Genomic DNA, 12,465 nt, shown 5'->3' on the forward strand with positions numbered 1-12,465 from the left:
GAAAGACAAATAATAAACGTTGCTGAGGATGTAAAGAAAAGAGAACTCCTGTGCACTGCTGGGAGGACTGTCAATTTGTACAGGCAATATAGAAAACAATATGAAGCTTCCTCAAGAAACTGAAAACAAAGCTACCATATGATCTAGTAATTCTACTTCTGGATATATAACTGAGGAAAATGAAAACACTAATTTATTTTAATAAGGACATTCTAAAAAATTTAGCTACCTAGTTTTCCAGTTAAATTAGTCCCAGATAAAATGGGACTAATTGTGATAAAGTGAGTGAAGGTTAAGTATATTCAAAAATAAAAACAATGTATAAGTGGTCCATCCTGCAGGAATAGAAAAACAACATTAAAAAGGTTTAAAAAATAGGTAAAACTCGTGAGTAAGGTATGGTTGTAAAATTCAATCCATATTTAAGAGCTAAAAAGCTGACAGACATGGAACATGCAAACTAACAAATTCAGAAAATAAAATGAAATTATAAAATTTCATTTTATAATGAAAATTACATATTAATATATAACATATATCATAAAAATATAAACATAGAAATAAATAAAAGTAATGGCTCAATTCTTCTGTATCCCATGAAATATAGGAGAATTTGGCTATTTTAGAATATGTGATTGGACATTTTCAAAAACTGAACATCACATGTGGAAGCTGGAATAAATCTTAATGCTCATATAGTAAGGAGTTCAATTTTTCTAATAGTGACAAAGTTATGGCATCTAAGCTGATATGGCTAACAAGGAGTAAAGATGAATATGTTTTGTAATAAACTGTGTTATTATTTCCTGATCTTTAAAAATAATATATAAAGATATGCTTACTCCCTATAATGAAATAAAATTGATTTAATTTCTTAATGAAAGAGGATGTTATCTGACTGCTCAAAGATCCCAAAATCCACAGCTTCCTAAGGAGATAAAATAAACACTGAGCCTATTTGAACAGTATTTAATTTTCCTAATGTTCCTGTTCAGAAAGTAACAGTTATACCCTCAACAGACATGTTTTGTCATAATAAGAGCTCAGAGTTTGATTTGTTTATACACCACAAACCACACAGTACAAAGACAAAGCACTTAACAAATTTCACAGATCAGGGTTAAAAACATGCCAAAAAGTTCCAATTGTTAACACTTTTCTGATGAAGAATCTATCCTTTTGATATGATATGAAAAAAAATTTTGTGCCTGTTTTATTGAGATGTCTTCAGTAGATGAAGTGAATCCCAATGTACAATAGACCCTCTCGTTTACCCTGAACTTACGAATATACTAATAATCTACTCTAAGAAATCTTATGAAGATTCTGAGTCACTGAATTGTGGGTTGGCATTTATAATTCTAAGTCACTACCTATCTACATAATCCACAAGAGATGACAGGAAGCTGGTTACTTCCTGTCAATGACAATGGTTACTAAATCATCGAGAAATTTCTGACTGGCATTATTTCACTCCACTTAGCTTCTCTGTGCCATAGCTTTCACGTTTGTAATTCGGGATTATTTCACAAAATTGTTGCAATAAAATAAGATAGTGTATGTGAAAGGCAGAAAAAAATGCGTGCTTCACAATAAATGTGCAGTAAAAGCTGGCTGTTATTCTCCGGAATAATTACAACCCAATGAAGATAAAGGAAAGGAGGCAAACTAGACTAAAAGTTGGGAAACTAGAGATGCTTATGAACTGCTGTGTGATCAACACTGGAAAAGTGTAGTTATTGATAACTGCCCTGGGCCTCCATTTTTTTTTCAAGGATTAAGAAAACCAGAATTATAAATTAAGAGACCAGACCAGGTGTCTAAGTTGTCTTGAGTGAATAAAATTTTACAAAATAGAGGAATGACACCTGTAACACAGGAGAACTCACAGGGCAAGAGCTAAACTAGGTGTTCTCACGTTGTTAGAAAGAGGAAAGTAGTTAAGGGCATTTCACATTATCAACTATCAAATAAATGCTTTATTTTACCTTTTGCAAACAATCTGCTTTAAAGGTTCATTCTTTAGCAGAAAATCCTTACAGGGCTTTTAAACATAAAAAGTTATTCTGAAAATGAAGACTTCTGTGGCTCTATTACTTAATTTCGAGAATTCTATTTAACCAAGTTTCATTCTTTTCAATGTTTTAAAAGTCTAGTATCACCTCATTCAAATAGCAGTTTGAAGTAACTGGCAATCCCCAGCTAGATACTTTTCCTTTTTGTTGAAATATTTGAAAACTCCAACATAAATTTACAGTCATTTTTTTCTAACGCATTTATCTTTCAAAAGGGAAGTGTTTTCCATACCCAATGACAACAATGAAAATACCTGAATGGCCCAATGAGGTGGCACTTGACAGCAATAGAAAATCTTCAGACGTTCCAATACAGACGTAGTCTTATCTTCAAATTGGTCTGCAAGAGCCTTAAGAGCACATATCATAATCAGAATCTATATGACTAATAACTTTTTAATATGAACAAGATTTTTGTTGCAAAAGTTTTACAAATAGACATATAAACAATAAAGAATATGAGTTACTTTGATAAGGTGTTGTGATGTGTGAATATTTTCTTGAATTTCCTTGAATGTTTAAAAAAAAGTTTAATCAACATTTATGTAATTTGTACATTAAAAACTTAATAAGAAAACAATTTTTTAAACTGAGGTTTCCTATAGTAGTTTTTTCAAAGAAGTGACTTAGCAGCAGTAGCAGCAGCAGCAGCCTTATTAATCCATCTTTTTATTTTTTCTATTTTCTAAGAAGAACTGTTTTTAGCATATCTATTTCACAACCATACTGTCACTGTGACAATGGCACTTTCTAATGTAAATCAGAGATAAATTACATGAAGAATTTTATTTAGGACTATTTTCTCAGGAATAAAATGAAATCAAAGGGTGTCTATTTGATCACAGAGGGTGAAGTCTCTTACTCTTCAGCAACAGAACATTCACTCAAGACCAGTGAACAACTTCAGCCTGCATGCACTGAGGAAACTCTCTGCTGGGCTCAAATACCTGCACTTTGTATTAGGTAACTGAACCTGCAGAACCTACAGCGGGCAGACCAACAAGACAAAGATGGCTGACTCTACGAAAGGGGACCAAGGCCAAATGCAAAGCTAAAGGCTGCCATTAACTGGTGGTCACAAGATGAGCATCACAAGACCTCACATATTCAGCATCAAAATGAATGCAGTCACTCTGGAGTCCTAGAAAACACATGGACAGTGGTCTCATTACCATGATCATTTTCACCTGACTCTTCATTTGTCATCTAGGACATATACAAGTTTTTTCTGTTTTACACTGAGCACTTTCAACTGTGCATTATTATGACCTTTTCTGAATAACGCAGAACTCAAATTTTCTCTTTTTGGCAACCGACCAGGTTTCACAGGTCTGTCTTACAAAGATTACATGGCAACAATACGGCAATGTTAATGCACATATTATGGTTATGTAGGAACATTCAAACAACTAGGGTCACGGCACCTGGTCCCATCACTGCATGGCAAATAGACTGGAAAACAGTGAGATACTTTATTTTCTAGGGCTCCAAAATCACTTTGGACGGTGACTGCAGCCATGAAATTAAAAGACGCTTGCTCCTTGGAAGAAAAGCTATAACAAACCTAGACAGTGTATTAAAAAGCAGAGACATCATTTTGCCAACAAAGGTCCGTCTAGTCAAAGTTTTTGTTTTTCCAGCAGTCATGTACGGATGTTAGAGGTGGATCGTAAGAAGGCTGAGTGCCAAAGAAATGATGCTTTTGAACTGTGGTGTTGGAGAAGACTCTTGAGAGTCCCTTGGACTGCAAAGAGATCCAACCAGTCCATCGTAAAGGAAATCAGTCCTGAACATTCACTGGAGGGGGTGATGCCAAAGTTGAAACTACAATACTATGGCCACCTGATGTGAAGAGTGGATTCACTGGTAAAGACCCTGATGCTGAGAAAGATTGAGGGCATGAAGAAAGGGATGACAGAGGATAATAAGATGGTGGGATGGCATCATTGACTCAATGGACATAAGTTTGAGCAAACTCTGGGAGACAGTGAAGGACAGAGGAGCCTGGTGTGCAGCAGTCTACGGGGCCGCAGAAGAGCTGGACACGACTTAGCAACTGAACAAGAACATCCACATATTTGAGAACGGTGAAGCACTGTGTTGGCAACTTAATTTCCAAAACTTCAGGATACAAAAGACAGTTGGTCTGGTACCTAGAACTTTTCTGTAAGCTTGAAATTTTTTTTAAGTTTTAATGAAATTAGCTTTCAAAATTAAAAAAAAAAAAGAGGTAGTAAATCCAAACTTCCTCGTAAAAGGACAAGAATCTAACAAATCCCACTATCAGGAAAAGGAGACCAGTTTCTGAGCAGGGAAACTGCTCCTCAGCTGGGGAAAATAGGAAGTTCTCTATATTATATGAGGTGGAAGATATATTTGTTAGCCTAAGAAGATCCTGCCAAATGAGAAAACACCCATTACATCACTTCTTTGACAACCCAAGACGCTATTCAATCAAATCAGTCAGAACAAATTGAGTCATAACCAGACTTCTAAAACCCTCTTGGTCAAAATATTTTTAAGGTTTTCTGGCCTTACTTCAGAGAAACTTAATAACAAAAAGGTTGCATACTTCTGCCCAAAGCTATTTAGTTGGAGGAAAGAGAGAAGAAAAGCTTCTGGCTGAGTACATATGGATACAATACATCAATAAAAGGCTCACTGAATTACTTCATTAAAAGGGAGCAAAGTTTTCTTTTTATCAAATTCTTTTTCTTACTTTGGAAAGAAAAAATAAATAATGCTTATTTAATAAGCACAGAGGACAAGATGGTTGGATGGCATCACCGATTCAATGGACATGAGTTTTGAGCAAGCTCCAGGAGATGGGGCAGGACAGGGAAGCCTGGTGAGATGCAGTCCATGGGGTCACAGTCAGACACGACTGAGCGACTGAACAACAATTTAATAATTAAATGCCAAAAGCAACATCCCAACACTTACTTGTATGAAGTCTTAGTTACACCTAAAACATTTGATTTTCAAACGAAACTCATGTGTTTGTGTCAATCTAGCTAAAACGTATTGAGCAGTACTCAGCAAATACTTCCCAATTTATTAATAAACAGATTTACTGGCAACCCACTCCAGTATTCTTGCCTGGGAAATCCCATGAACTGAGAAGACTGGCAGGCTACAGACCATGGGGTCACAAAAGGGTCAGACACAACTGTAGTGACTTAGCACGCACATTATGTATTTCAGATACTCTCAGACACTTTTAATTGACCTCACAGTGCTCCTGATTCTCTCAGATAATCTCCAAAATAGCACAGACTGCTGTAGAGAGTAGAGAACCAACATTTATTTGAATTTGACATCACAAATAAGCTTCTGAACAAGTACAGCCACATTTTGTAAGAATTCAAATAGACCATGTGTATGATAAAGATTAAAAACAGAATTCTAACCTATTCTCTCCAGCATAGAATATACTTCTTCCTACCTTAAATATGACAATCACCAACAAAGCCAAAAATATTAAGTTGTCTATTTCCTCTACTGAATTCAAAGTACTCTCTTATTTACTGCTGCTGCTGCTGCTAAGTCACTTCAGTCGTGTCCGACTCTGTGTGACCCCATAGACGGCAGCCCACCAGGCTCCCCTGTCCCTGGGATTCTCCAGGCAAGAACACTGGAGTGGGTTGCCATTTCCTTCTCCAATGTGTGAAAGTGAAAAGTGAAAGTGAAGTCGTGTCCGACCCTTAGCGACCCCACGGACTGCAGCCCACCAGGCTCCTAAAAATACAGGGACTCAGTCACAGTTCATCTCTAGGTTTTTCAGAGCAGGATTATTTATAGTGACTCATTCTGAAATAATTCAATTATAGTCAAATAGACTGGAGTCCTTTACAGGAAAAAGTGTACATAAGTGAGGTGGTCTGAATTCTGTTCTAGGTCTACCCACAACAAGTCAGATCATTTAAGCACAAAGGCACTCATCTACTACATGATTTTCTAAATGATCTTTTGCACTTCAGACACTCTGAGCATATGCCTTTATCAAGAGTATTTTGGGCCTTTCTTGGTGGCTCAGTGGTGAAGAATTCACCTGTCAATGCAGAAGACAGAGCTTCCATCCTTCATCCAGGATGATCCCACAGCCACGGAGCAACAAAGCCCAAGTGTCACAACTATTGAGCCTGTGCTCCAGAGCCCGGGAACCACAACTACTAAGCCCCCGTGCCGCAATTACTGAAGCCCCTGTGCTCTAGCGCCTGTGCTCCACAAGAGATGCCACTGCGATAACAAGCCCATGCACCACGACCAGAGAGCAGCCCGTTTCCTGCAACCAGAGAGACGCCTGCAAGCAACAAAGACCCAGCACAGTCAAAAATTTAGAACATTTTAAGAAAGAGTATTTTGTTGAATTTCCAGCATTTGAAAAGGTTGTCAGTCTCAGGTACCATTAGCCGAACACAAGTATCAGGTTTATTCCCCAGGGACAAACCATACCCAGGGAGTCTGAAAGACAAAGGCAAGACGCTAAGTCCGAGGAGACTGGGACAGAATGGGAAGCCTGAGTGTCGACTGTTAATGTGTGTGTATGAATGTGGACAGAAACAGGGAGCTCGGAGACAAATGGATACCTGTCAAGCTTTCACACATCCCCAGAAACTGAGGTAAATGACCTCTAAAGCAGTGTCCTACTCTTTCACTTGCCATTTTCTCTCTCCAGTTTCTAAATTTCATGTATTTCACACCTGAAAGTCATGGACACTTGGTCATAAGTTAAAATTGGTATGAGAAGTTGGTTTTTCAGGAAAGATAGTAACATCAAAAATGGAGAGCAAAAGAGAGACACAAATACACCCTAAACCAATTATTAGAGTTGAAAGCAAGCAGACTGTACACAAGAAGGTTGACACAGAGATGTAGATAAACAACAAAAATGATGAGAAAAGAGTTAAGGAAGAGTCTAGCTCAGACTAGACTGAGAGGTTGCTGGGGGGGTGGGGGGGGCACGATAAGAGAATCAGGTGACAGAAAATCCAGGTTCAACTGCTGGGACACACCAAAGACAACTTCATTCATGATGCATAAACTGGCATATGAAACTGTTTTCAAGTTTTAAGACTCCCTTTTAATGTCTTTTTCTCCCCAAACTCCACCTCAAAGCATTTATACTTTCAGTGTTGAGACAATGTGCCTGTGCATACGGTTTCTCTGACCCCAGACAATAACAACTCTAGAGCCTTCCAGAAACCAGAGATCAGAGGACACCGCTAAGGAATGGGGAATAAAAGAATAAATCCCCACAAAACAACGATGGCCCCTCTCTGTTTTCAGCAGAGAAAGAACTTCCCTCCAAAAAACTGGAGAAAATCAAGACTACATTTTAAAATTAGCACATGGAGAATGATTTAGGATAATTTTGAAGGACAATTCGGAACAAGGTCTCGTATGATTTAGATTTTATTTATGTGCTCATATCTAAAAGTATGGCACACATATCTTCAAAAAAACACAGCTATTCCCTAAGGACCTACACTTCCAATGAAGGCTATTCTTTCTTGCTTGTGTGATATTTAAGTGCTTATCAGCTTTCTGAAGAGCCAAGTCAAAATTAGCTGATAATCTAAAAGGTATGACTGATCATATGCCAAATCACCTTGCTTTTCTGTGCAATCTGTGTATGCATGCATATGTCTAGGAGGGTGAGATTTATTATAAAAATCTGTACTTAATCAAATATATCCAACAGTTGGGTTGAACAGTTCTCTCTGACAGGAGTCTGCAGTCATTCAATTCTGATTCACAAACAGTTGTGATCAAGTTAACTGCTACCTCAAACTTCCAAGCCTAAGAAAATTTCCAACAGGAACAAGGAGAATGAGAATCAAAACCTATTAACACATCTGCTAAGTATCAACATCATCATTAAACCTATTGCTAACCCAGTTTTACCTCATGCATAGGGAACTGCAGCTCAGAGAGATTAAAAAAATGGCTTGCCCAAAGTATAATTTTTTTCTTTTTAGCTGTTGTTTTGTTTTAGTTTTTTGGTTGCGCAGCACAGCATACAGGATCTTAGTTTCCCTGACCAGAGAATGAACCCATGCTCCCTGCATTGGAAGTGGATCACCAGGGAAGCCCCTGTGCTCAAAGTTTAAAGCTATGAATCAGAGCCCGTCTGATTTCAAACACTATACTGGCAGCTTCATCAAAACCATAACCTCCTAACTTAAGTGGAAATGGTCAGATCTGTGAAAATAAAAAGCTGCTTCTCACTGGAAAATATTGAAAACTCTAACCTAATCCCATAATAAGGGAGTCAGGGTCAGGAGATCTGACCAAGATTTCTGCTTCCTGTTTCGAAGACTTTCTTGTGTTGGCTGGTAGGAACTGGGTCTACTAATGGGGGCTAGGAGAGCCTAGACATCTTTTTTATGATTCTAGACTAAAGAGATGAACAAAAGAGGAAGTCTTCAAGGAAATGCAGACAAGGCTCTTGGAGCATTCCCCTTAGTCACACCTCAGCAGTTAATCTTTTCAGTGTCAGGACCTCTTTGAACTCTTGTAAATTACTGAGGGAATATAAAGAGCTTTTGTTTATGTGGGCTATAATGTATCAATATTTATCATATTAGAAATTAAAACTGAGTTAAATTTAAATAATAAGGTCATTCTAAAATAAAATAATGACTCCATTCCATTAACTTACATAATATGTTTTATGAAAAATAACTATTTTTTCCCAAAAAACAAAATCGTGAAAAGTTTAGCAAAATCTGGGGACTCTCATGGTAGTCCAATGGTTAGGACTTTCCACTTCCACTGCTGAGGGCCTGGGTTCAATCCCTCGTTAGGGAACTTAGATCCTGCAACCCAACTGGTATAGTCGAAAAGAAAAAACAATTAGCAATGACTTACACTTTTGCAACTCTATTCAATGTCTGGCCTAACAGATGACAGCTGGATTCTCATACCTGCTTCTGTAGTCAATCTGTTGCAATACGATGTTTTGGGTGAAATTTATGAAGAAAATTTGACCTTACACAGATTGGTAGTTGGAAAAGGGAGCAGTATTTTAATAGCTTTTAAAGTTAATTTTGGATACTATTCGATACTACATCAAAATTCAACATGTGGTTAGCTTCTTAGAGTTATCTGCAATGTGGAATTTGAAATCCTATCAATGAAAGTTTTCCTGTTATATTAAATACTCTGTTATAGTAAATCCACTGGTCTAAATAAAAAAAAAAATCATAAAACAAACCCACTCACTAATGTGTCTTAGACTCTGACTGGGTCTTTTACCCATGGTTGATTTTTCACATCATGCATTGGTCATTTTGGAAAAATGTGCAGATTTGCAAATGTCCACATATTTCATATAATATTAAAAATTACATGCACTAATATTACCAGCAAGCTCATATAAAAACTCTCATCCCAGTAACTGAAGCAATGGGAAAGTGTCAGGTTTATAACTAAAGATATAAGACTTTTCTTCAGGCTCAAAATTTTATCACTGGTAACAAATAGAAGTGATAAGCTCACTTCAATCATTTTTGAGAAAATTTCGGCCATAATACCCAAGTCTGAATACCCACAGTCTGTCAGTGGTTCTTCAAAGTAAAAACAGTGGCAGAGCTGCCGACGGCCCGCGGACCTGCCATCCTTTCGAGTGCACCACGTCCGGTTCCTCCAGCGTCGCGGCTATGAAAAAAGTGGTGCAGCAGCTCCGGCTAGAGGCCGGGCTCAATCAGGTGAAGGTTTCCCAGGCAGCTGCAGATTTGACACAATTTTGTCTGCAGAATGCTCAACATGACCCTCTGCTAACTGGAGTATCTTCAAGTACAAATCCCTTCAGGCCCCAGAAAGTCTATTCCTTTTTGTAGTAAGACGAATCTTGACAAGGTTTTCCAGAACACTTTTCATAAACCAGTGAATATTCAAAGGAAAGCTAAATTTGAAGCCTGTACAAAAGCCTCTCTGTAACGTGTCATACTATACAAACTTCTACTTTTGTCAGTCCTTAATGTCTGCTGCTGCTGCTGCTAAGTCACTTCAGTCGTGTCCGACTCTGTGTGACCCCATAGACGGAAGCCTACCAGGCTCCCCTGTCCCTGGGATTCTCCAGGCAAGAACACCGGAGTGGGTTGCCATTTCCTTCTCCAATGTGTGAAAGTGAAAAGTGAAAGTGAAGTTGCTCAGTCGTGTCCGACCCTTAGCGACCCCATGGACTGCAGCCTACCAGGCTCCTCCATCCATGGGATTTTCTAGGCAATAGTACTGGAGTGGCTTGCCATTGCCTTCTCCGTCCTTAATGTCTACCTCTCTGAATATTCATAATTTTCTGTTTCACAAGGGTAATTATTTTATATACACTGATGGCAGCATACAATAAAATACTTAGTATAAAAGTAAAAAAAAAAAACCAAAGTAAAAACAGTGTTCCATGGGAAAAGCTTCATATTGTCACCCTGGTTATTTAACTCATATGCAGAGTACATCATGCGAAATGCCAAGCTGGATTAAGCAGGAGCTGGAATCAATATTGCAGGAGAAATATCAATAACCTCAGATATGCAGATGATACCACCCTTATGGCAGAAAGCTAAGAGGAACTAAAGAGCCTTTTGATGAAGTGAAAGAGAAGAGTGAAAAAGCTGGGTTAAAACTCAACATTCAAAAAATGAAGATCACGGCATCTGGTCCCATCACTTCATGGCAAACAGATAGGGAAACAATGGAAATAGTGACAGATTTGAGTTTCTTGGACTCCAAAATCACTTTGGACAGTGACTGCAGTCATAAAATTAAAAGATGCTGCTCCTTGGAAGAAAAGCTATGACAAACCTAGACAGCATATTCAAAAGCAGAGACACTACTTTGCAAACAAAGGTCCACATTAGTCAAAGCTATGGTTTTTCAAGGAGTTATGTACAGATGTGAGAGTTGGACCACAAGGCTAAGCACTGAAGAATTGATGCTTTCGGACTGTGGTGCTGGAGAAGACTCGAGAGTCCCTTGGACTTCAAGGAGATCCAACCAGTCCATCCTAAAGGAAACCAACCCTGACTCTTCACTGAAAGGACCAATGCTGAAGCTGAAGCTCCAATACTCTGGCCACCTGATGCAAACAGTAGACTCACTGGAAAAGACCCTGATGCTGGGAAAGACTGAAGGCGGGAGGAGAGGGGAAGACAGAGGATGAGATGACTGGATGGCATCACTGCCTCAATGGAGATGAGCTTGAGCAAACTCCGGGAGATAGTGAAGGACAGGGAAAGCCTGGTGTTCTGCAGTTCATGGGGTTGCAGAGTCAGACAGAACTTATGACTGAACAACAACAATGGTAAAAGCAGTTCGTTCCGGTTTTCTTGGAATAACCAGTGCACTTCACACAGCACAAGTGTTTTCCAAGTACCTCCCAGTTCACCACATAAAATATTTAAAAGCAAACTGTCAAGGATAAAGATGTAATAAAATAACATTGACTGCTTTAACAAAGACAATCATAAACAAAACTGTCTTTTTTTTAAAAGCTAGAAATGCATGGCTATGAAGCACAGGCTGACTGTCAGCACAGTGCAGAGTTCGGCCAACAGTTTGACCCTCATTGCCTCTGTTGATTCAGTATCAACACAGTGACAAGGTAAAACAGTATTTCAGTATTGTTGCGAAGGGGCTTCCCAGGTGGTCTGGTGGTAAAGAATCAGTTTGCCCAGCAGGAGACATGGGTTCGATCCCTGTGTCAGCGAAATCCCCTAGAGAAGGAAATGACAACCTACTCCAGTATTCTTGCCTGGAGAATTCCCCTGGACAGAGGAGCTTGGCAGACTACAGGCCATGGGGTCACAAAAGAGTCAGACACGACTTAGAGACTACATAACAAAAATGTTGCTGTGAAGATAGTTGTGACCTGTGGATTCTCTGCAAGGTCTTAAAGGAGGCTCAGGGCTCCACAATCACCCTCTGAGAACTGGGAGATGCACCATCTCACGTGCCTTTCCCAGGCCCTGGCCACTTCTAACTTTCTCCCAAAACTTCCTCAGGAGATCTTGAAAGTGCTCCTTCACTATCTTGTCTTAAAAGTTCAGTGAGAAAAGTCAGTCTATTTATAGTCTGAAAGTAGGGTAAGAGTGTGAAGAATATTGATTATTAAAACCTAAGTGAATGCTTTAAATTCCTAATATCAACCTTTCTAAGAAAGTTAGAGCAGTCAAATCTAATAATAGCTACACCTACTTTCCTGAGCAGTCTCGGTCAGTGCAGAGCGCCCGTTCCTCAGTGAGCTCGATCTGGCTCCAGTCTGTGACCCTCAGTAACACACACCTCGAAGGTTCCTTCCGGAACTCAGTTCCCTGTTAAATCACAATGCTGGCCTCCAGGCCTTGACAAATGCCCCTTTAGTCTCTGTTCTGTATGGACCTGGGTATGA

At 38.9% G+C, this 12,465-nt stretch overlaps 1 protein-coding gene across 2 annotated transcripts in view; it reads right to left on the reverse strand.

The window, feature by feature from the left end:
• The window catches only part of TTC27 (tetratricopeptide repeat domain 27), a 176,963-nt gene that overhangs the window by 87,964 nt on the left and 76,534 nt on the right, over positions 1 to 12,465 (reverse strand). For both annotated transcript variants that reach the window (XM_055399033.2, XM_088841553.1), the window contains exon 11: positions 2,330 to 2,425. In XM_055399033.2, coding sequence (XP_055255008.2) covers positions 2,330 to 2,425 — 96 coding nt within the window. The remainder of the gene's footprint in view (positions 1 to 2,329; positions 2,426 to 12,465) is intronic.

This window comes from Moschus berezovskii, chromosome 11 (genome assembly GCF_049115385.1).
Source record: "Moschus berezovskii isolate FMDL1 chromosome 11, NW_MosBer_1.0, whole genome shotgun sequence".
Lineage (NCBI taxonomy): Eukaryota > Metazoa > Chordata > Mammalia > Artiodactyla > Moschidae > Moschus > Moschus berezovskii.